Source organism: Balaenoptera ricei, chromosome 19 (assembly GCF_028023285.1).
Source record: "Balaenoptera ricei isolate mBalRic1 chromosome 19, mBalRic1.hap2, whole genome shotgun sequence".
NCBI classification, from domain to species: Eukaryota; Metazoa; Chordata; class Mammalia; order Artiodactyla; family Balaenopteridae; genus Balaenoptera; species Balaenoptera ricei.
In genome coordinates, this window is record NC_082657.1 from 357,967 (window position 1) to 383,470 (window position 25,504).

General features: G+C 45.3%; 1 protein-coding gene across 3 annotated transcripts; it reads left to right on the plus strand.

Moving 5' to 3' along the window:
• The first annotated feature begins 272 nt into the window (after positions 1-272).
• Positions 273-18,554, plus strand: ZNF329 (zinc finger protein 329). Of its 3 annotated transcripts, none has more exons than XM_059903842.1 (2): positions 273-327; positions 12,350-14,969. In XM_059903842.1, exon 2 carries the CDS (start codon positions 12,370-12,372, stop codon positions 13,984-13,986), a length of 1,617 nt encoding a protein of 538 aa, XP_059759825.1. In that variant the 5' UTR covers positions 273-327; positions 12,350-12,369; the 3' UTR covers positions 13,987-14,969. The 3 variants fall into 3 exon arrangements, 2 of the variants coding, with proteins under 2 accessions (XP_059759825.1, XP_059759824.1); XR_009498917.1 differs by lacking the exon at positions 12,350-14,969 and adding an exon at positions 18,145-18,554 and having other exon boundaries at positions 285-327; XM_059903841.1 differs by lacking the exon at positions 273-327 and adding an exon at positions 391-706.
• Positions 18,555-25,504: the final 6,950 nt, after the last annotated feature.

Below are 25,504 nucleotides of genomic sequence, written 5' to 3' on the forward strand. Positions count from 1 at the left end.
GTAAGTAAATGCGGCGAAGGGACAGCTCTTCCTGACAGCACCGCTCTTAAGTCCCTGGGCTGGAGGCGAAGACTGGGCGCAGGGCGGGCGGTGGGAGCCCGGAACCCTGCGGCCGACCCCCGCCCAGGGCTAGGGGACTGGATCCGGCGCGGTGCCGAGCAGAAGCGAAAGGCAGGCACTCGGGTCTCTACACCGCACGGGTCCAGCGGTGGCCGCGGAGTCTCCTGGGACGCGCACATCCGGGTTCCGGCGCGCGCACGCGCATTTGCACCGAACATGGCCGCGGTAGCCCCCGCCGCTGCCGCAGGTGCCGCTGGCCTGCCTCGGGTGAGTCCGCTGCGCCCCTGGCTCTTTCGGTGCCCCGATTTCCCCCCGAGGGCGGTGTGTGTGTGTCGCGGGAGGCGGTGTCCGCTGGGTCCTGGTGACGCAGGAGCGGAGCGTCTGCCGGCGGGTTTCCCGCGGGCAGTGGGCGCGTCCGACTCGCAGGGCCAGGGGTCCGCCCGAGGCGCGGCGGCCCTAGCGAGTGAGGACGCCCCCGGCCAGTGTAGACGCCCCCCTTCTGCGGTGTGGATGTCCCCCGGCGGGTGTGGACGCCCCCCTTCAGCAGTGTGGACGTCCCATGCAGTTGAGGACGCCCCCCGGCGAGTGTGGACGCCCCGCTGCGGGTGTGGACGTACCTCGGCGGGTGTGGAAGCTCCCTCTTCGGGTGAGGACACCCCAGCGATTTCCTCCGCGTTTCCCGGCGGTTCCGCGCTCGTATTGCGCTTGTCCTTCCATAGGGGCCTTTTTGCCCCTGCCTGCCGGGTGTCCTGGCCCGGCCGCTGGGGCGAGCCCTGGGTCTGCCGCCCTTCTGCTGTCGGGTGGTGGGAGGGCCCGTGTGGGCGTCGGTGGGTCTCGGGCCGAGGTGGCCGCGTTGTACCCGCAGACTGTGCCGTTTCCCACCACTCGGCAGACCGGGAGGTGTCAGATCACCTGTTTTTTCCGCACCTAATAGCTGCAAAATCAGATCTTGCTGCAGTTCTCAATGAGGGCTGCGTTTTTCCAACTGTTAGTGGCCACTTCGCTTTCCTCTTCCTTGGTTTAGTGGGTTCGTTTCCTTAGCTCCTCTTCCCCCAATAGTTTATGATAAAAGTTTTTCTACATATAGAAAAGTTGAGACACTTGTGCGTCCTTATACCAACTCATTAACTCTCTGCTTTACTTGGTGTATGCCCTATATTTGTTCCCTTTGTCCACCCTTTTAGCCACCCACCAACCTTTTTGGGATACAAAGTAAATGGCAGATATCACTCCACTCCCCCCTCAAACACCTTACTATGCTTAACATCAGAGTTTAATATTGCTTTTTAAATTTTTGAGGGAAAACTGACTTACATTGAAATGCACAGATATTCATTGTATCACTGGATGAGTTTTGACAAATGCAGTCCAAACCTTTATCAAAATTACCATCACCCCAGAAAGATCCCTTATCATTTGCCAATTTTAAAAAATTGCTTGTTAGCGACTTGGGCTTGTAAAAATATGTTTTGAACACTAAGACTTTGTTATTTTTTCCACCCACAGCAAGTAACTTTTCTCCCTTCTATTGATTGTTTCTCTCCCTTAGCACCCGACTTTTTATTTTGAAGTTTTACGCCTACAGAAATGTTGCAGGAATAGTTCAATAAACACTTGTAAAACCATCCAGATTATCAAGTTATTAATACTTTGCCTCATTAGATTTACCCTTCTTTTCTCCCTGCCTCAAACACACATCTTTTTATATCTTACACACCCTCCCACAAGAAGACAAAAGGTTTATTACTCACGTAATGAGACTGTCTTGGAGAGCAGGGCAGACTTCCCATGATGATCCAAAAAAGTGTGAGTGGGACTTCCCTGGTGGTCCAATGGTTAAGTCTTCTCCCTTCCACTGCAGGGGGCGTGGGTTCAATCCCTGGTCGGGGAACTAAGATCCCGAATGCCATGTGGCGCGGCCAAAAACCAAATAAACAAACAAAAATCGTGAGACAGCAGGAAAAGGAGGCTCACTGGGCTTTTATAGTGATTAATGGAGTTGGGATGAGGGTGGCCTTGCACTGGTTGGGGCTTGCATGGTTTGAACGTCCTGCCAACACCAAGGAGAAAACACTCAGGCTTTCTTGTTAGTTTGCCTGGTTTGCAGAAGGAGAAGGGGCAGTAGGTGGTGGTGAGAACGGGGGGGTTGAAAGCTGTCAGCAGTCAGTCATCAAAAATGAAGTCAGGCTGTTAATCACAATTGGTAATGAGGTGGGTAACTTTATTTGGACACGACTAAAGTTAGTGGCAAACAATTTATTTTTGTTAAAGAATGTATCATTTGAAGAAGTAAACATTATCATGTGTAGTCCACAGAGATGGCAAGAACCATGCAGATGGGGTCAGGCATCTGAGGTCTGGCAACCATTGATGTCAAACATCCAGTCATTGGGCTTAAGTGGATCCCTCTGCAGGGTCATAGAGACTGGGTATAAAGCCCTTCAGAGGTGAGTGCCTGGGAGTGGAATTCTCCACAAGCTTTATTTTATTTATTTATCTATTTATTTTTATTTTTGGCTGCGTTGGCTCTTCGTTGCTGCACGCGGGCTTTCTCTAGTTGTGGCAAGCGGGGGCTGCTCTTCATTTTGGTGCACAGGTTTCTCATTGTGGTGGCTTCTCTTGTTGCGGAGCATGAGCTCTAGGCGTGCGGGCTCAGTAGTTGTGGCTCATGGGCTCAGTGGTTGTGGCACATGGGCTCAGTAGTTGTGGCGCACGGGCTCAGTGGTTGTGGCTTGCAAGCTTTAGAGAGCAGTCTCAGTAGTTGTGGTCCACAGGCTCAGTAGTCATGGCTCGTGGGCTCAGTAGTTGTGGCTCGCGGGCTCTAGAGTGCAGGCTCAGTAGTTGTGGCCTGTGGGCTCTAGAGCACAGGCTCAGTAGTTGTGGCACGCGGGCTCAGTAGTTGTGGCTCGCGGGCTCTAGAGTGCAGGCTCAGTAGTTGTGGCCTGTGGGCTCTAGAGCACAGGCTCAGTAGTTGTGGCACATGGGCTCAGTAGTTGTGGCACGTGGGCTCAGTAGTTGTGGCTCATGGGCTCAGTAGTGGCACGTGGGCTCAGTAGTTGTGGCCCATGGACTCTAGAGTGCAGGCTCAGTAGTTGTGGCGCACGGACTTAGTTGCTCCGCGGCATGTGGAATCTTCCCGGGCCAGGGCTGGAACCCGTGTCCCCTGTGTCAGCAGGCATGTTCCTAACCACTGCGCCACCAGGGAAGCCCTCTCCGCAAGCTTTAATCCCAAGATACCAGAAACATGCCAAGTGGAGTCTAGACCAGTAGTTCTGACTCCAACAGATTCAACACGTGCTTAATTGTTTAAATAGCTGTATCGAGGTATAATTCATATACCATATAATTCACCCTCTAAGGTATACCATTCAATGCTTTTTCGTATATTCACCAGGTGGTGCATCCATCACCCAGATCAGTTTTAGAATATTTTCATCATCCCCCAAAAGAAAACCCCTGCCCATTAGCACTCACTTCCCATTTCCTCCATCCTTCTTAGCCCCAGGCAATTACTAATCTACTTTCTGTCTCTACATTTGCCTATTGTAGGCATTTCATATAAATGGCCATACAATATGTAGTCCTTTGTTTTGGCTTCTTTCACTTAAAAATGTTTTCAAAGTTCATCCACGTTACAGTGTATCAGTACTTGGTTCATTTTTATGGATGAATAATATTCCCTTGTATGAGTATATTAATTCGTTTATCCATTCATCAGTTGATAGCCATTTGAGTTGCTTCCATTTTGGGAGTATTACGAATAATGCTTCTGTGAACATTCACATACAAGTTTTGTGGGGTTTTTTTTGTGGAAATATGTCTTCATTTCTCTTGGATGACCTAGGAGTGGAACTGATTGTAGCCACCCTAGTGGGTGTGAAATGGTATCTCGATATGTTTTTGATTTGCAGTTCCTTGATGGTTAATGATATTGAGCTTCTTTTCATTGTGCTTATTGGCCTTTTGTATATCTTCTTTGGAGAATTGTCTATTTAGATCCTTTGCCCATTTATGAAATGGGTTATTGGTCTTTTAATTATTGAACTCTAAGAGTTGTTTATTTATTCTGGATACCAGTGCCTTATCAGATATATGATTTGCAAATATTTTATCCTATCCTGTGGATTGTCATTTTACTTTCTTCGTAACATTCTTTGAAGCACAGAGGTTTTAATTTTGATTAGTCCAGTTTATCTACTGTGTCACTTGTGCTTTTGGTGTTGTATTAGGTTTCTGCAGAATTATGCCTATGTTTTTCATTTAAGAGTTTTATAGCTTTAGCTTATATATTTAAGCTTGTGATACATTTTGAGTTATTTTTTGTGTAATGCTCAGTCTTTTTTTTTTTTAAAGGTGGATTATCTGAAGTCATTCTGTCTCTGCTCTTTCCACAGGAGGAGTTCTACTTTTTTAAAAAATTTATTTATTTTATTTTATTTATTTTTGTCTGTGTTGGGTCTTTGTTGCTGTGCACGGGCTTTCTCTAGTTGTGGCAAGCGGGGACTACTCTTCGTTGCGGTGCATGGGCTTCTCACTGCTGTGGCTTCTCTTGTTGCAGAGCACAGGCTCTAGGCGCGTGGGTTTCAGTAGTTGTGGCTCACGGGCTCTCGAGCGCAGGCTCAGTAGTTGTTGCTTGCGTGCTTAGTTGCTCTGCGGCATGTAGGATCTTCCCGGACCAGGGCTGGAACCTGTGTCCCTTGCATTGACAGGCAGGTTCTTAACCACTGTGCCAACAGGGACGCCCAATGCTCAGTCTTTATGATCAATAGTTGCAATATGCCTTTTACTGTCCTGAAGAGAATTTTATAGATAATATTAAATATCCATATAACTTTAAAAATTAAATGTAAAGAATCAATAAAAGGAAAGGCATTTGTATTAAAAAAATTATTTCTATATTTAAATGTTTGGCACAGCTACCTTGAAAACATAAGAAGCAGTCTGCTGCTGGAGATTGTAGGTTTGGGTTAAGAGAAATAGGACAGTCAGAATTCATTGTCTTCAGTGAAGTTGAATGAGGTGAGGTATGGCTGGATACTGCTGGAACAGTGAGTGTTGTGGGTGGATCCAGACCAGGCGTATTAAATAGGAACGGAAGAAAGTACCTTGGTGGAAGCAGGTTCTAAGCACTTACTTAGTTAAGGCAACCCAGGCTGTCTGGATGGTCTGGGGTGACAAGTGAAGGGTCAGTCACCCCCTCTGCTATGACCTGGAACAACATCAGGACAATTTATCACAGAAAACAGTTCTCCAAACAGACCTGAAGTCTCATCATGTGCTGGGGCAACTTTCAGTGTATAGAAAGCCTTAGAGACCACCTTCTTTGGCGGCCATGGGGTAGAGAAGGACAGGCTGGGGAAAATGAGTCATACTGGGGCTCCAGAGAAGTGGTATTGTGAATATCTGAGGTCAGAGGACGAGTGGGGTGGGGGGGAATAGAGACCCCCCCCCCCAAATTTGTGAACAGCATCAAGGTGAATTTTTTACAACATAGTTTTGGTATCATTGTACTGCCAAAAATAGCTACACAGATATGTATGAGGACAATAATACGAGATTTTTAAAACAACCTTAATTAATGAAATTCAGTGTAGTTCCTGCATTAAATACCCTAATTTAATACTATTTCCCTGATGTCTGTCCTAATGTCCTCCTGTATGCTTGTGATTGTTTGTTCTTTCTGCAGTAACCGCTATGACACTCAGGCCCTCATTGATTGAGCATAGAGTTGGAATGGCCAGTTTTGGTCAAGGAGAGAGATGCAAAATAGGGAATGAGTTCATGAATTCAGGGCTGTATCTGGACTTCCTTTCAACTTCCTTCCCCTAAATGAAGGCACCTTTTCCCTGATGTCTTGTAACACATGAAGTATTGTTCTGTAGTTCAGTACCCCAGGTTAATACCTGCAGGGACTTTGGTCCACAGGTTGGTCAAACATCACGTGGAGCGGTCCCAAGTGTGTTAGCAAATATGCATCCCTGGTCCAGGCCCATCAGATGCTAGCAGTTCCCCCTGCTTCCATCTTTGTGACCACCTGACACCTCCACAGATTTCTGGAAGCCCCCAGGGGAAATACTGCAAAGGTCAAGCGCTGCAGGTCAGGCTAGGTGAAACTTGTCCCCTTATAGGTGTAAAATTACTTATCACAGCTTTATTGAGATATAATTCATATATCATATGATTCATTCATTCGAAGTGCACAACTCGGTGGTTTTTTAGTATATGCACGAAGTTGTGCAGCCATCACCACTATATATTTCCAAAACGTTTTCATCAATCCAAGAAGAAACCCCATACCAATTAGGAATCACTCCCCATACTGCCTTCTCCCAGCTTCTGGCAGCCACTAATTGACTTTCAGTGTGTATGGAATTGCCTCTTCCGGATGTTTCACTTAAATGTGATCATACAATATGGAGTCTTTTGTGTCTGAGTTCTTTTACTGCGTATAATGTTTTTAGGATTCATCTGTGTTATTGAAGCATTTATCAGTATTTCACTCCTTCTTAAGGCTGAAGAATATTCCATTGTGTGTATTTCCACATTTTGTTTATCCATTCATCGGTTGGTAGACATTTATTTGGGTTGTTTCCGCTTTTGTTTATCATGAATAGTGCTGTTATGTACTCATAATTCATGGAGAAGTTTATGTGTAGACATACGTTTACACTTTTCTTGAGTAGATACCTAGGAGTGGAATTGCAGGGTCATATGATGACTCTGTTTAACTTTTTGAAAAACTGTCAGACTGTTTTCCAAAGCAGCTGCACCATTTTATTTATTTATTTATTTTTTGGCTGCGTTGGGTCTTCGTTGCTGCTCGCGGGCTTTCTCTAGTTGTGGCGAGCAGGGGCTAGAGCACGGGCTCTAGGTGCGCGGGCTTCAGTAGTTGTGGCACATGGGCTTGGTTGCTCCATGGCATGTGGGATCTTCCCAGACCGGGGATCAAACCCGTGTCCCCTGCATTGGCAGGTGGATTCTTAACCACTGCACCACCAGGGAGGTCCCAGCTGTACCATTTTACATTCCCCCCAACAGTGTGTGAGGGTTTCAGTTTCTCCACGTGCTCACAACACTTGTTATTGTCTTTTTTTTTCCTTTTTTTTGCCGTGCTGTGCGGCTTGTGGGATCTTAGTTCCCCGACCACAGATTGAACCCAGGCCCATGGCAGTGAAAGCCTGGGTTTTGATTAGCATTTCCCTAATGACTAATGATGTTGATCATCTTTTCATATGCTTATTGGCCATCTGTATGTCTTCTTTGGAGAAATGTTTATTCAGATCCTTTGCCTATTTTTAAAATTCGGGTTGTCCTGTAATTATTGGGCTATAAGAGTTTTTTATATCTTCTGCAAGTCCTTTATCAGATACATGCTCTGTAAATATTTTCTCCTGTTTGGTAGGTTGTCTTTTCACTCTCTTAGTGGTATGTAAGTCTTATTTCAATAAAGGAAGTATCTATTATAGATGAAATGGACATTCCCTTTGCTCCTCTAGGGCTGTTCCCTTCCACACTCCCAAGACAGTCATGATCACAGCTTTGGTAGATGTGTTGCCAGGGCCTTTTAATATTTTTACTTAGAGAATACTTTGTGTGTCTAAAAATTTTCATTAAGTGGTATCATCCTATATGTGTCTGACTTACCTCATATTTTTTAAGTGCACACATATATCCTGCCCTTACAGACTTGTAGGGAGGTGCTCTCCATCTCTTGTTTCCACAGGACAACTGTAGGCCACCCAGGCCCCAGTCTACTCAGAAGGCTCAGTAGAGGAAACATGCAGCGTGGTAATACGGCAGCCTCAGGAGGTCTGAAAAGTAGGAGCAGCCAGGAGTGACAGCTCGGGATATGGTCCTCCTGGCCAACTGGCCCCTCCGCATCACTGTTGAGTGCTGTGGACCTAGCAGGCATCTGGGGTCTTGGCCTTGGCTTCAGACTGAACAATTCTCATGTTTTCTCACATGTGATGTTTACCTTAATTCCCTGTGTTCGTAGTTGATAAGAATTTTCATCATGAGTTGGAGCTTTCCTTAAAATACCTTATCAATTTATTGACGTAGGGTAAAGGGGTCTACTACTTTAATCTGAGAGCATTTTGATCAAGAGTCTGGGTGAGATTTGTTCAAATTACTTTCTGAATTTATTGAGATAGGATGTAGGGGGTTGTCTTCTACTTTAATTTGAAAATGTCAGGAATCGTATCAGTAGATGTTCTAATGTTTCATAGGCCTTCTTTTGTAGGATAAATCCAATGTTGCCATTTTGATAACTTTCTTCTGTTTCTTAATTAAATCCCCTTTTTATGACGAATATCACCTATGTATGCCTTCTTGTTCTTTATTTTATGATTACTCTTGCCAAAGGTAATTTCATTAGTCTTTTCAAATAACAGACTTCTGGTTTTCTTCATATTCTTGGCTGTTTCCTTGTTTTCGGTTTCTGTAATTTTTGATCTTACCTTTATTATCACCTTCCTTTCACCTTCTGTTGGTTTTCTCTGTGGCTCTTTCCCTTACTTCTGAAGTCGAACAGTGATCTCACTAACTTTCAGTCTTCTCTTTAAAATACGAGCATTAGGGACTTCCCTGGCAGTCCAGTGGTTAGGACTCTGTGGTTTCACTGCTGAGGGCGCAGGTTCAATCCGTGGTTGGGGAACTAAGGTCCCGCAAGCCGCATGGCATGGCCACAAAAAACAAAAACAAAAACAAAACAAAACAAAAACAAAAAACAATAACAAAAAAAACCCAAACCAAAAAAAAAAACCCATGCATTAAAGACCAGCATTTTTCACCTAGGAACTTCTTTAGCTGCATCCTCCTTTGCTATGTGTTTTGAGATGTGCCATCATCATCAGTTGTTCAGTTCTCCGTGTTTTCTAAGTAGATGCTTTCTAATTTTCATCAAGATTTCTCTGATCTGTGAATTACTGAGAAAAAGATTTTCATTTTTCCAAATAAATAGGGTTTTTTTTAAAAAAAACTTACTATTATTTTTTGTATTTGGCGTTCTTTCCATTACTGGTTTGTAACTTGACCACATTCTTTGGCCTGGTTTATGACCAGTGTTAGCAAATGTTCCACTTGTGCTTGGAAAGCCTTTGGCTCTAATTATTGGTAGTGGGTCTTCATTCAGCTGTGTGACCAGGCTGGCTAATTACATTCTCTTATGCTTGTCTCTATTCAGTCTTTCTACATTTCCATTCCTGATAGAGGTTCATAAACCCTCCCAGTATGGTTGGATTTGCTGACTTTGCTTTGTGTTTGGAGGCATGCTGTTAATGTAGACATCTTTGCCATTGTTATGTTGCCCTGTTATCATCCTTGAAGTTTATTGTTGGTTAGCAAAGCACCATTCAATCTTTGTTTGGTTAGCATTTGTCTGTTCCAAACTTTTGCTTTTGTCTTCTGTGTCCTTTTGCTTTTGGTGTCTGTTACAAACACATTTTTTAATGCAGTCTGACACAGTGTTTATCTTGCCCATCAAAGCCACTTACATTTATTGTTATTGGTAATGTCCTATTTTATACTTTCTATCTTAACCTGTCCTTTTTGAGCTTTCCCCCTTAGCACCTTCTTCTGGATTGATCTGTTTTTTTTCCTTTTCTTTATTATTCTTTTCTCCTGTAACAGGGTTTTTCAACTTCAGCACTATTTACATTTGAGTTTTGAGGCTGGTTATTCTATGTGTGAGAGGCTGTCTTGTGTTTTAAAGGTATTTCACAGCATCCCTAGATTCCAGTAGCATCTGACCCCAAGTCATGACAGCCAAAAATGTTCCCAGATGTTGTCAAGTGTCTTTTGAGGGTAAAAGCGTCTCTGGTTGAGAACCACTGCTCTGTGGGCTTGGAAGTTTTACATGACATTTATTCTTTTATTCCTGACTTGACCAGGTCTAACATGAATCATGAACAAGATAAGAATGTAAGGACACTTAATTTTGCTACCCTGTTTTCATCTCACAGGCCACTGCCATTCAGTATTTTAGTCCATCCCACTGTTAACCCCTGAGTCATTGTTATTGCTTCATTTTATGTGGTCAGCGCTGGATTTTATTTAAATACATGTTCTCTCCATTCCTTCCTTCTGGTTTTTTTTTTTCCCCTGAAGAACAGTTTTTTTCTAATTCTTTTGGCAAGTGTCCTTGGATTTAAACCCTGCTTTTGCTTTTCTGAAGCTGCCTTTATCTTACTTTCACTCTTTTTTTTTTTTTCTTTCACTCTTTTTTTAAAAAATTTTATTTATTTCTTTAATTTTGGCTGCGTTGGGTCTTCGTTGCTGCATGTAGACTTTCTCTAGTTGTGGTGAGCGGGGGCTACTCTTTGTTGTGGTGCGCGGGCAGTGAGAAGCGGTGGCTTCTCTTGTTGCAGGGCATGGGCTCTAGATGCATGGGCTTCAGTAGTTGTGGCATGAGGGCTCAGTAGTTGTGGCTTGTGGGCTCTAGAGTGCAGGCTTAGTAGTTGTGGAGCACAGGCTTAGTTGCTTGCGGCATGTGGGATCTTCCCGGACCAGGGCTCAAACGCGTGTCCCCTGCATTGGCAGGCGGATTCCCAACCACTGTGCCACCAGGGAAGTCCCTTACTTTCACTCTTGAACAATCATGTATCTGACAGTTTTTTCCCTTGGCACTTTGATGGTAATCTTCCATTACTATCAGGTTTCTATTTTTGTTACCAAGTTAATCACAGTACTGTTCATTCCTTCACTGGTGGTCTTTTTCCTGGTGGACTTTAAGACCATTTCCTTAGGTATAGCTTGATGTCCAGTTATGCTTGGGACTCAGGCTTTCTGAATCTAAGACACCACCAAGTGGAATTGCAAGGTGGCAGAATGCGCCTGTTTTATGTTTTGATGGCCACTACCAAGTTACACCGCCAAGTGGACTGACCTCTTTACGTGCCCACCAACTCTCTTCTTGCATGACCTGCTCAAGCATTATATTATCATGCCTTGTTTTACATTTACTCGTGTGAAATGTGCATATTTTGTATTCTTAAAGTTACAGTTTGTAAATGCCTTTAGGTGCAAATGAGCAAGAATTCATGAATTCAGGACATTTCTATTTTCTCTCCATCAAGTTCCTCCTTGTATCCTTTACCCATTTTTTTCCCTTTTATGTGCTGTTCTGTAAGAATTTTTTTATAGATCTCCGGCACTATTCCTTTGTCTCTTTTATACTTTATAGTATCGTCTCTCCACCTGCCACTTGTATTTTGACTCTTACTGTGTTTTTTGTTGTTTAGAAATTTTTTAAAACTAATTAATTAATTTTATTTTTGGCTGTGCTGGGTCTTTGTTGGTGCGCGCGGGCTTTCTCTAGTTGCGGCGAGCAGGGGCTACTCTTCATTGTGGTGCACGGGCTTCTCACTGTGGTGGCTTCTTTTGTTGCAGAGCACGGGCTCCAGGTGCACGGGCTTCAGTAGTTGTGGCACGCAGGCTCAGTAGTTGTGGCTTGTGGGCTCTAGAGCGCAGGCTCAGTAGTTGTGGCACACGGGCTTAGTTGCTCCGTGGCATGTGGGATCTTCCCAGACCAGGGCTCAAACCCGTGTCCCCTTCATTGGCAGGCAGATTCTTAACTACTCTGCCACCAGGGAAGCCCGAGAGCCAGTTTTCTTGATATCTTCAAGTCAAAGGGGTGGGAGCATGGTTAGAGAAAGATCCATAACAGTGAAGACGCTGGCAGCCACTTACAGTACTGTCTGTTCCCCAGCTCAGAGCCAGCCTTACACATGACGTAATTCTCATAATAACCCTGCAGGAAGGTCGTTGACAGATCTAGGAATTTCAGAACTTTCAGGTTACCAGGTCTGTGTTGTGTCCCATCCACGAAGGCAGAACTCTGACCACAAAGGTGGGGTGAAAACTGCTCGTTCAATGCTATTGTAAGCCCATTGTGAAGTGGAGGATCCGGAGTGTGTACTGATTGTTGGTAGGGGAAGTGGGTGGTGGAGACAAGCACACAGTGGCCGAGATGTGTTCCTGTGTGATCAGAGTGACACCTGGCTTCTGATCTCCCACGTCTCAGGCTAATCCTTTTGGTGATATTTACCCCCAACACCATTCCCCCTGCCTGTTCTCTAGGAGGGTGGAAATGCCATGTGGCTCTTCTTGAACCTGTTCTTGGCTCCATCCCTCGACTCTCACAGTATCTCCCCCTCATATAGATCTGAATTTCAAAGAGAAAACAAGTAAAAAGACACACCCACACACTTGCCCTGTCACCATCTTTCATTCCTCTTCCACACACGGCTTCATGTGCTTAAGTCTGTCTTTTTCATTCTTTGCTTTCCAGCCTGGGACAGAAGATTGAAAATGACAGCTGAGAACATTCCTGAGGAAGAACTGTCCTGTGACATGGAGGTGGAAGGATTTACACGAGAGGGTCCTCATTTCTCCATTCTAGGTAACAGTTGGGACTGTGAGAACCAGGAGGGACATTTGAGGCAATCAGCCTTAACTCAGGAGGAACCAGGAGCTCAGGAAGCAATTCGTGAATATCCCGGATTTGGGGAGCATTTGAGCGTGAGCCCAGACCTTCCACGACGTCAGAGAGTTTCCACAAGAAATGGTTTCCATGTACGTGGCTCAGGTGTTAAAAGCCTGGATTGTGACCCAGCTTTACACAATTGTCAGAAAAGTTATGTAGCTAAGAGAACGGGTGACAGTGACACCTGTGGGAAAGCCTTCAACCATTCCATGGAAGTTATTCAATTTGGAAGAACTCAAACTAGAGAGAAACCCTATAAATACCCTGAAAGTGTTAAGTCTTTCAACCATTTTACCCCTCTTGGTGAACAAAAAATAATGAAAAGAGGGAAGAAACTGTATGAAGGTAAGGACTTTGGGGACATCTTTACCCTCAGTTCATCTCTTAATGAAAACAGGAGGAACAGCCCTGGAGAAAAACTGTACACATGTACTGAATGTGGCAAGTGCTTCAAACGGAACTCTTCTCTTGTTTTGCATCACCGAACTCACACTGGAGAGAAACCTTATACCTGTAATGAGTGTGGAAAATCCTTCTCCAAGAACTATAACCTAATTGTGCATCAAAGAATACATACAGGAGAGAAGCCCTATAAATGCAGTAAATGCGGGAAAGCCTTCAGTGATGGGTCAGCTCTGACGCAACACCAGAGAATTCACACTGGGGAGAAACCTTACGAGTGTCTAGAATGTGGGAAAACCTTCAACCGAAATTCATCCCTGATTCTGCATCAAAGAACTCATACAGGGGAAAAACCATATAGGTGTAATGAGTGTGGGAAACCTTTCACCGACATCTCCCACCTCACTGTGCATCTCAGAATACACACTGGGGAGAAGCCTTATGAATGTAGCAAATGCGGAAAGGCCTTCCGAGATGGCTCATACCTCACCCAGCACGAGAGGACTCACACTGGAGAGAAGCCCTTTGAATGTGTGGAATGCGGGAAATCCTTCAACCGTAACTCTCACCTCATTGTGCATCAGAAAATCCATTCTGGGGAGAAACCCTATGAGTGTAAAGAATGTGGGAAAACTTTCATTGAGAGTGCTTACCTCATCAGGCACCAGAGGATTCATACTGGTGAGAAGCCCTATGGCTGTGATCAGTGTCAGAAACTTTTCAGGAACATTGCCGGCCTCATACGTCACCAGAGGACTCATACTGGCGAGAAGCCCTATGAGTGTAATCAGTGTGGTAAAGCTTTCAGGGACAGCTCCTGTCTGACCAAACACCAGAGAATTCACACTAAGGAGACCCCGTACCAGTGTCCAGATTGTGGAAAGTCCTTCAAGCAGAACTCTCACCTGGCAGTACATCAGAGGCTCCACAGCAGGGAGGGTCCCAGTCATTGTCCTCAGTGTGGGAAAACTTTCAGAAGGAGCTCTTCCCTCATCCGACACCAAAGATCACACCCTGGAGAACAACCCGTGGATATTTAATGAACGTGGGCCACGCTCATCTTCCGACTGGCTCTCAAAAACCTATGTGAGGGAGAAGTGTCTTCAGGGGTGGCTCCTCCCTGTCAGTGGAAAAGACTGCTCTGAGCTGTCCAGCAAACTGGTGGATGTGAGACATTCCTTAGCCATCCTGTTAAGTCTATACATTAGGGAACTCTTGCAGAGGATACAGGATAGTAATAAATACGGCAAAGGCTTCAGGGATGATTCAGCCTGTACCAAACATGATAGTGCATACACTGGAATAAAACCTGAGAAAGTCAGGTAGATACTTCCCTGGAGAACTCACCTATCCGTACATCCAGGTCCTTAAACTGGAAAGAGCCTGTGTAATCGGGAAGAAGAATCCTTTAAGAGGGAGTGTCTGCCTTACTGTACGTAAGCAAACTCTTACTGGAATCCAGCGAGGGAAGCTGTCGGCAGGAGCCCTTGCTGTCTTAGCTGTGTAGCAAAGGCATGCTGGTGAGAAACCCCACACAGTGCTCCAGCTCACAGCAACCACAGAATTACAGCGGATTGACATTTGAATGTATTTCCGCGTTACATTCCTGCCAGGTGCTGAGGACTCGTTTCAGCAGGGGCACCTGGGTGAGGAAGTCGCTTGTGAATGAACAGTGATGTTATCCCTCTTAATGTGGAGAACAAAGCAGGTTCTCCTAAGAAGGAAAGGGCTGCTGCTGATAAATATGCGTTGCTTTAGTTGTTGAGACAAACAAACAGAAAAACACTGAGTTGTTATGTTTACGTTGTCATCCCTCATTGTTCATTTCAGACACTTGTGATTTGTTCCATGCAACCATGCCAAACCATGATGATAAAGGTTTTGTTGCCATATTGAAAACGCTTATAATATGGCCGGCAACCAAAAGCATAAAATAGAAGATTTGCCATGTAAAGTGTGCACACATACGGATGTAGGTTGGGAGTTGATCATGGAGAAATAAACATGGGGTCTCCTAAGTGACTGTTACTTGTGTATGATTTTTCCTCTATCACAAATCATACATTGTTATAATCATTTGATGAGGAATAAAGAGGTGGAGATAAAAAGAGGTGAGTTTGGGTTTTCTTTGGACCTTTTTAAAACCAGAAGTGGCTAAGGCAGGGTCGCAGGGCAGTTGTAAGCATGGATGGGGGCATCTCGGCAGAGACTTCTCTGAATCAGCATCCCACAGCTCAGGGCCTAAGAATAACTTCTTTCTTTGGGACTTGGATAATGAGAGGGTGTTATTGTGAAGAAGAGGGTGGGTCTCCGGGAATGGGGAGTAGGAGGCTACAGAGAGGTCTGGGAGGACCTGGGAGCATCCCTCCTGAGGCCCTGCAGTGCTGGCTGGCTGAGAGCTGCTCACACTGGTTGGCATAGCCTCGGAGCCCCGGGGTGGCTCCCCTTGGAAGTTTGACTTGTTCCTATGGAGGCAGAGTCAGAGGGAAGGTCACTGAGCTAATTAAGGCTATGAGATAATAAATCTGCGTTGTTTTAAGCTATGTTTGTGGTACTTTGTTATGGCAACAATAGAAACTAGCACAAGCATTAAGGAAAACTCATGCCTGCCCTTTCCCTTTCTTCTGGTCCTCCTTGCACTCTTTCAGCCTGCTCCTGGCTAAGACTGCAGCAGGGCCGCTGATAGTCTACACCTCACCTTCATACAAATTAGGAACACCAACCCCACCCCCACCCCCCTCAGGGCAATGCAAGAGGAAAACTCTCTCCTTGGAGCAGCTCTTGCTTTGGAGATGCTGCAACTGGATGTTGGGCTTCTCTACACCAGAGCTAACAGCTGAATCTGAGAGAGACCCAGGGCATAGCCTCTTTTTTTTTTTTTTTTTAATTAATTAATTTTTGGCTGCGTTGGGTGTTCGTTGCTGTGCGCGGGCTTTCTCTAGTTGCGGCGAGCAGGGTCTACTCTTCGTTGCGGTGCGCGGGCTTCTCACTGCAGTGGCTTCTCTTGTTGCAGAGCACGGGCTCTAGGTGCGCAGGCTTCAATAGTTGTGGCTTGCGGGCTTCAGTAGTTGTGGCTCGCAGGCTCTAGAGCGCAGACTCAGTAGTTGTGGCGCACAGGCTTAGTTGCTCCTTGGCATGTGGGATCTTCCTGGACCAGGGCTGGAACCCATGTACCCTGCATTGGCAGGCGGATTCTTAATCACTGAGCCACCAGGGAAGCCCCATAATGTTTTAATTGATAGCCCCTGTCACCTCCCTGTTCCCTCTTCTCCCATCTCCCCCTTGGTCACTCTGTTCAAGTTTCAGTGGCCTCCCTGCTCTTCCTCATACACGCCAGGCATGTTCTCATGTCAGGACCTCTGCAATCCTTGTTCTCTCCATGGGGATCCTCTTCCCCCAACACCTTCTAGCTCAGGTCCTCACCTCCTGCGATTCATCAGTCACACAGCACCTACTCAGTGAGGCCTTCCCCAAATTCTATATTTAAAACTGCAACTGCCCCTGCCCAACAGTCACACTCTGTCCTCTTTCCCTGCTTTATGTCTCTCCAAGGCATCAACCCATCCGACTGATACATGATGCATTGTGCTTGTTTACTTTCCCTGCTGGACTGTAAACACCTTGTTCTGCTTTCTGCTTTATCCCTGGCTGCTGGAATACTGCAACAAGTACTCAATAAGTGTTTGTTGAACTAAAAGAGCTAGATGGAGGTACACCAGCACAAGTGAACAGTGGGCAGCCACACCTTGGGTGCATGTCTTTGTTGTTTTCTGATTCTAAAGTAATCCTTGCTCACTGAAAGCCAAGACTTGCAATGTCCGGAAAAATATGAAAATAAGTAATCACGTCCAGAGTCTCAGCTGTCACCAGCAATCATGATTCATGTTTTGGAAAACATCTTCCAGTTCATTCAATCCACAAACACTTGATGAGCATCTCCGATGTATGTCAGCACGTTGGTCCCTGTAGAATCTAACTAGGAGCACGACAGACAGTGTGTCCAGCCTTGTGGAACTGGCTAGTTAGCAAGATGGGCATTTATCAAACTATCACAAAAGCATCGACATGAAAAAAAAAAAAGCATCCACGTGAACTTGAATAGGAAAAAGAAACAAAATAACAGCAGAGAGCTGTGAGGAGTGATTAACCAAGGGGTAGAGAAGGAAGACTGCCCCTACAGGGAGTGGTATGTGCTGATGTGGGAGGGGAAGTAGGGGCATCAGGGAGAAAGGGGTGAGGGGAGTGGGCAGGATGAGGTAGGTAGAGCCTTGTAGACCTCAGATTATGTTAGGGGAACACTCAGGGAGGAGACCCAGGAAGCAAGCAACCATGGGAAAAACAGGGAAAGGAGGCAGCCAGATGAAGACGAAATGGCCAAGAAGGGAGGAGGGAAGCTAAGGGTGGGTGATGTTATGGACCAAGAGAGAATGGAATTTAGGGAGGAAAGACCCCCTCCACCGTGGGAGGGGCAAAAGGCCATAGGTGAAATCCCTTCGTGAACAGCAGTTGGCGAAATGGCTTCACTGGAGAAGAGGTGGGTATAGGGTTCAAGGCTGACTTTGCCAAATTAAAAAAACCCACATTTACAAGGGCAGCACTTAAGACCCCAAGAGATGAATGGGTTGAGAGTGTGTTTAACCCAGAAGAAAATAGCAAATACATAAGTCTAGAATGTCTAGGCTTGGAGTGACCAAAGGAATTCAACTGAATCCTTTCTGGTAAAATAGATTAAACAATTTTTAAGTAGAAAAAAATTGTAGGTGTACAAATCAATGGATTTTAGTATTTTCATGAGGTCATGCAGTCATCACCATTCTTTAATTCCAGTACATTTCATTACCCCCTCCCCCCCACAATTAGCAGCCACTCCCCATTCCCTCCTTCCTCCAGCCCCTGGCAACCACGAATATACTTCCTGTCTCTACAGATTTCACTACGTTGGACATTTCATATAAATGGTATCATACGACAGGTGCTGTGACTTCACTCAGCATAATGTTGTCAGGGTTCATCCGTGTTGTAGCAAGTGTCAGTACTTCATTCCTTTTTATGGCTGAATAATATTTCATCATATGGCTATACCACATTTTGTTTATCAGTTGATGGACCTTTGGGTTGTTTCCGCTTTGGGGCTCTTATGCATAAGGCTACTATAATTGTTCATGTACAAATTTTTTTTTGTGAATATATGCTTTCAGTACTCTTGAGTAGATGCCTTGGAGTGGAATTGCTGGGTTACTTGGCAACTCTGTTTAACCTGTCGATGAAAATTCAATGAACAATCAAACTAAGAAGAGAAAGAGGAGGATTTTATTTGAGCCAAACTGAGGATTATAACCCAGGAGACAGACTCTCAAAAAGCTCTGAGGGCTTCCCTGGTGGCGCAGTGGTTGAGAGTCTGCCTGCCAATGCAGAGGACACGGGTTCGAGCCCTGGCCTGGGAAGATCCCACATGCCGCGGAACAACTAGGCCCATGAGCCACAATTACTGAGCCTGCACGTCTGGAGCCTGTGGTCCGCAACAAGAGAGGCCGCGATAGTGAGAGGCCCGCGCACCGCGATGAAGAGTGGCCCCCACTTGCCGCAACTGGAGAAAGCCCTCGCACAGAAATGAAAGACCCAACACAGCCATAAATAAATAAATTAAATAAATAAAAAATTTTAAAAAAAGAAAAAAAAAAAAAGCTCTGAGAACTGTTCCACCTACTAGAAGTCAAAGATACATTCATACACATTTTCGGGACAAAGGAACGTACATCAAAATGATACACTGATATTGTACATAAAGTTCATCAAAGACACATAGTCCAGGTAAGCACAGACAATGTGAGCAGTGAGTCACCACGACCCCCTACAGAGTTGGGAAGGAACCCCGGCCGCTTGGCCCCGCCCCCGGCGCCCGGCCCCGCCCCCGGCGCCCGGCGAAGCCGCAGCTCGGAACCTGCGCATGCGCACAGCCAGGTGGCGCACTGACAGGGACGAGGAAGTCGGCGGTCCGGTGTCCGGCACTGTGAGTTCCCTTCAGGTGGTTCTTGGGCCTCGGTTTTCAACCCCAGGGCGGGGAGAGAGCCCTAGGCCTGGCTGTGGGGAGCGTCAGGGCGTCCAAGGCGACTGGGAGCTGCGCGGCGGCCACCTCCGGGCGGGGCGGGAGCGGGGTGGGCGCGGGTGCCCGGGAGTGGGGGGGGAACACCTTTGCCTGAGTGGCACGGACCCCCTTATCTCCCGTTCTCCCCATGGGGCGCGAACCCCTTATTCCCTCCTCCCATGGCGCGCAGACCCCCCAGTCTTCCCCCATACCCGTGAGGTACGGACCCCCGTTCGCTCCTCCCCGTGATATGCAGACCCCCATGCGCCTCTTCCCATGGGGCGCGGACCCCTAGATCCCCCTCCTCTCCCTTCGTCCTTTCTCCTCCCGCGTGGGCGGATTCCCCTTCTTTCTCCCTCCCCCTGGGCACGACTCCCTAACCTCCTCCCGGTCCTTGCCTGTCTTCACCCTCTCAGGTGCGCAGCCCTCCGCGCCCCTGCCTAGGTGCAAACGCCTCCACCCCCGCCTCACAAGGTTTGGGCTTGCACAACCTGTTCAGTTTCCTGTGTCGCACTCCCAAGGATGCTTTCCCCTCTTTTCGTCTTCCTCACCCAACAGCCTTGTTCCTGCCCGCCCCCCTTTGCTCTTCCAAAGACCGATTCCCCCCTGCCCACGGGGAACTCTCCCTCACCCCCAAACCCCGGTCGTGGACTGAGTTGCCCTTACCCACAGGCCCCTAATCCCCTGAAGCTGTCATCCACCCTCACCGCCCCCCCCCGGTCCCCCGGGACAGACACCTCAGACTATGGGGTCCTCAGCAGAACCTCTGGGCCCCAAAGCCAGTCCTTCCACTCTCTGTGAATGGCGTCTCCGCCTTCTGCCCACGTTCCTCACCGTCCGCGTTGATGTTTCCCTTTCACCAACCCCCACATCATCTCTGCCTGAAAGTCCCATGCCTGTACCTCCAATATAGTTCCAGAGTTCAGCCCCTGCACCACCCCTGCTCCCTGTAACGGGACTGCTCCCTGCTCCCCTGCCTCTGCCCTCCCCCCCGTCAGTTCCCCAGCAGGAGCCCGTCAGCTTATGTGTCACATCATGTCCCATCTCTGCTCCAAGTCCCCCACGGCTCCCCTTGCTCGGTAACAGCCGGAATCCTTCAGGGACTGGGGCTGCTGGCCAGGAGCTCTTTGCTCCTGGACTCCGGGTGGTAAGGAGCTTGCATCACAGTGAAAATCAGAGCCCTGCCTGCTTCCTTGGGCAGCGTGTTCCCTGAATCTGGTTGGTTTCTGAGTTGTGGATAGTGCTGGAAGTTGGAGCAGTCAGGGCCACCAGCCGTAACTCCAAAAACTGACCCAGGTCTGTGTGCTTCCTGAGTTTGCAGTGAGTGTTTGATAGCGACAGATTTTGCATTCTGTCCTTTGTCTGCATCTTCCCCACCAGAATGCTAGCTTCACCAGGTGGAGGTCTCTCTCTTTTTTGTCATTTATTTATTTATTATTTATTTATTGTTATTTATTATTTATTTATTTATTTTAATTAATTAATTTATGGCTGCGTTGGGTCTTTGTTGCTGCCCGCGGGCTTTCTCTAGTTGCGGTGAGCGGGAGCTACTCTTCGTTGGGGTGTGCGGGCTTCTCACTGCAGTGGCTTCTCTTGTTGCAGAGCACAGACTCTAAGCATGAGGGCTTCAGTAGTTGTGGCACGCAGGATCAGTAGTTGTGGCTCACGGGCTCTAGAGCACAGGCTCAGTAGCTGTGGCGCATGGGGTTAGTTGCTCCGTGGCATGTGGGATCTTCCCAGAGCAGGGCTCGAACCCGTGTCCCCTGCATTGGGAGGTGGATTCTTAACTACCGCGCCACCAGGGAAATGTCCCCAGGTGGCGGTCTTCATCTGTCTCATCCATTGATGAATCATCCCTGCCTAAACAGGGCCTGGCACACAGTAGGTGTTCCGTAAACATTTGCTTGAGTGGAAAAGGGCCGTTCCTGTGCGCCAATGGGAAGGAGCTAGTCCTTGTCCAAGAGACTTGAGATCATAGAGGGGGTGTGGTATACATCTAGCAAACACTCATCTGTTGTCTCCAGGCTGTCGTTACAGCTTTTCCGTTTATAATATCCGTAGCTTCGAACAATATGGTGTGTGTGTTTGAAATTGATATGTTCAGTGTGTGAAACTCTGCTGCCTGCTTCTCTCACCAACCTATTGTGTACTAAGTGGAGCTTTCTGCACATACTGTTTTCACTGCCGTACAGTATTCCACCTTGTGAGGCTGCCACAATTTATTTGTTCCTTCCCACCACCTGTTGATGGACATCTTGTAAATTTACGGTTTTTCAACATTCCCAAGAGTGCCTTAGGGAGCATCTTGAACATGTGTCCTTGTGAAATGAGTAAGGATTTCTTCAACCTGGTGGTTCTCAAGGTTTTTTAACCCAGGCGTTGTAAGAAACACATTTACATCATGACCCCCATACATATGTAACTGGAGGAAAAGTTTGATGAAACAACACTATGTGTGAGGTCCTCTTATGTTAGTTTTGAATTTTAATTTACATCATTTTAAAAAGAAAGCCAGTGTTGATTCACTACATTGCTGTGTGGTTTACTTTTTGAACCTGAGCCACAGCAGTGAAAGCACTGAGTCTTAACCACTGGACCGCCAGGGAATTCCCTGCTGTGTGGTTTAAATTTTGATTTAAACTCAAAATTATCATCCAAAGAGGCTGTGTCATTTTTTTATGCTAATAAAGACACATTAATGATATGGACACTACCAATAATATAATGTTAACAGGGAAAAACAAAAAGAAGGCCCGAAATTGTCTGTACAGTTTGACTTTAAGTATGTGTAAAAGATTCTGCAGGAAGAAAACAGGAAGTAAATGCACCCAAGACAATTTTCTTTGTATTTTATGTTTTCCAAGTTTTCCATATTGAGTGTGTATTATATTAATTCATTATATTAATTTTATAGTGACATTTTTAATAGTAAAATATTTAAATGGAATTTGATACAGGTTTTATTTAAATAGGATGCTCCCCTGTTGAATCTAAAATAGAATTGTTTGCCCTACTTCATTTACTTGCAACTTTTCAGAAACATATTTAACTCATAGAACAAAGAGGTAAAATAGCTTTCAATTTGGATCAGCTGCCAGCTGTTGCAAGCAGCCGGAGGGCCACGCGATTCTGGAGCTGGCTGGAGGGAACTGAGTGGTTTGGACAGCTCGACCCCAGTTCTTCGAGGCAGAGTGGAGATGTCCATACCACCCCAGCCTTCCTGTTTTCTCCTGCATCAAAATCTACTGTGTAGAAAGGATTTTACAAGTCAGCATTTTGCTAGGGTGGTAACTCCATGGTTTTCATACAGGTCCCAGCTAGTATCATATTTTCCCCGTTAGAATGCCTGTAACCATCTCTTGAACACCTTTTGGGAAAACTGTTATAAATTTATTCTCACCTGGGTGTTAATGAATGCTGATCCTGAGGTAGTACCTCTCCCTTAGGAGCATTAACGTTTCCCCTATTTTCTATTTTAACAAGTTTCTAAAATATTAACCGAAAAGTTGAAAAAAGAGTATAATGAACACCCATCACCCATCATCTAGATTTATATGTATGCAATATATAACAGTTATATAGTATGTATTTATAATATGTGTATATGTGAATGCATATTTTTGCATATTTGTGTATATGTATTTTAATCTGTGTATTTGTGTGCATGTGTGTATATATGTATGTACACGTGTTTATATGTGCATATGTGTATATTGGTATATGTGTATGTATGTATGTTTATGAGTGTATGTGTGTCTATGTATATTTATGTGTGTGCATGTATATTTACTGTGTGTATAATATGTGTATTTCTTTATGTGTGTATGTATAACCATTTGAATGTAAGTGCAGATATGACACTTTACCCTTAAATATGTCAGGACATAAATTCCAAGAATAAGGGCATTCTTCTGCACATCCATAATACTGTTATTGCTAAGAAAACTAGCAATAATTCTCTGTATCATCTGATAATCCATCCATATTCAAATTTTCCCAATTGTCCCTAATGCCTTTTTCTTAAATTTATTTTTTTTTAACTATAGTTGATTTACAATGTTATGTTAATTTCTGCTCTACAGTAAAGTGACTCAGTTATACACATATATACATTGTTTTTTATATTCTTTTCCATTACAGTTTATCCCAGGATATTGAATATAGTTCACTGTACTATACAGTAGGACCTTGTTGTTTATCCTTTCTATATGTAATAGTTTGCATCTACTAACCCCGAACTCCCAGTGCATCTCTCCCTCACCCCCTCTCCTCCTTGGTACCCCTAAGTCTGTTCTCTGTATCTGAGTCTGTTTCTGTTTCGTAGATAAGTTCATTTGTGTCATATTTTAGATTCCACCCATGAATATGGGAGAATTCATACTGGAGAGAAACCCTGTTAAGTGTACGGATTGTGGAAAATCTTTCACCTGCAATGGTTACCCCATTGTGCATCACAAAATCCATTCTGGGGAGAAACCCTGTGAGTGTAAAGAATGTGGGAAAACTTTCATTGAGAGTGCTTACCTCATCAGGCCCTAGAGAAGCCCTATGGCCGTGACCAGTGTCAGAAACTTTTCAGGAACATCCTTGGCCTCATCCATCACCAGAGGATTCATACTGGTGAGAAACCCTACAAGTGTAATCAGTGTGGCAAAGCTTTCAGGGACAGCTCCTGTCTGACCAAGCATCAGAGGATATAGGGTCAAGAGCCCCTGTACCTGTGTGTCAAACAGGGTTCCAGAGCAGCCATGCTCTTACTGGACATCAGAGTTCACTGGAGAGACACCTGTGGAGAGTCAGCGAATGGGAAGATGGCTCTGGCTGATTCTCTTTACTTATGCCATGTCAGAGACTTCATATTGAACAGCAGTTCTTTGAAAATAGTATAACTCATCCCTTACTCCTCGGAACAGAAATCCTGAGACGTTGTGTTTGTGTAATAAGCTGGGAGAATTCTTCTGCCACTTTGCTGAACTTATTGGAAAGAAACTCTAGAAACATAACAAATGTGTTAAAACCTGCAGGGATTGTGCTAAACATACATGAGACTGTGACACCTCACCATGAAACCTTTTGAAGGATGGTGACACAGTTGAGAGAGGGGACCAGGATGGCAGGGGGAAACTTCTCGTGGCGTTTCTCTCTGTTTTTATATGATATGCAAATCAAAATCTAGGAATGGAATTAACGTGGGAAACGTTTAAACTGGAACTCTTGCTTTTATTTGCATTAGAAAGAAGATTTGGTTAATGTGATGAGTTTGAGGTTTCAGTAAGAACCCTTGCCGAGGGACTTCCCTGGTGGCACAGAGGTTAAGACTCTGTGCTCTCAATGCAGGGGGCCTGGGTTTAATCCCTGGTCAGGGAACTAGATCCCACACGCATGCCGCAACTAAGGAACCTGACTGCTGCAACTAAGGAGCCAACGTGCCTCAACTAAGGAGCCTGCCTGCCACAACTAAGACCTGGCACAACCAAATAAATAAATAAATAAAATATTAAACAAACAAAAAGAACCCTTGCTGAAACTCTTAGGTAAAAGGGAACGTATTTTTGAATTAGCCAATATGGAGTGATAATACAGGAAAGTCCCTTAAGGTGATACTAAGTTTATCGTGAAAGAAAGCTCATACTAGAGATGGACAGAAAACGTACACTTGATGTGGGAAAGCTTCCACCTGGAGATCTGATCTTCCAGGGTAATGCTGTCTGCTGGAAATATAATGTGAGCCACATGTATAATTTCAAATTCTTTAGTGGCCACATGTTTTTAAAAGTAGTAAGAAAGAGGTGAAATTAATGTCAATAACATTTTATTTTACCACCTATATTCCAAATACTAATAATTTAAACATATGACACTCACTCATTTCAGATCCTCTGTAACTGCACATCTAGTTGCTACTTCATCGGACAGCACGACTCTAGTGTATCAGAGAATGAATTCTGGAGAGGAGCCCCCTATAGAGCAATTGTCCCATTACAAATCCACAGTCAGGTTTTTGACACATTTCTAGAAAAAGTGTGTGCCTGGAAGTTAGTCCTGACATAGAACCCTAAGGACTCAACTGTATTCCATTTTTTTCTAATATGCACATTCTTTTCACGTTGTAACATCTCAGAAATCAGTTTAATTGGTAGTCTTTTGTCTTCTCGTTTGCATTTTGTCTTCACAAAATGTGCATCTTACCATCAGTTGTGTCTTAGGTCTAATAAAATAACTAATATCAGGAGGAGGAATTAAATGACTAGTGAGATTCATTCATTTGAGGAAAGTAGAACTTTCAAGGAAGAGACTGTTGCTGAGATAATGATTAACGACCTACCTGCTGGAACAAAAGATGGTGATGTAGTCCCTGTCGTGTTGCTGCATATTAAGTGTTATTCCTTTCCTGTAGCCTGTATCACCTGTAATTGTTTTATTACAAGATTGAAAATTCTCTTGAGGTGGAGGGAAGCAAAACACAGAAGTGT

Excerpts from the sequence above, each read along its gene's own strand:
- ZNF329 (XM_059903841.1), top strand. The coding sequence starts at position 571 with ATGTCCCCCGGCGGGTGTGGACGCCCCCCTTCAGCAGTGTGGACGTCC. Across the intron at positions 707-12,349 it reads TGTGGAAGCTCCCTCTTCGG|CCTGGGACAGAAGATTGAAA; the intron begins GTGAGGACACCC and ends TTTGCTTTCCAG.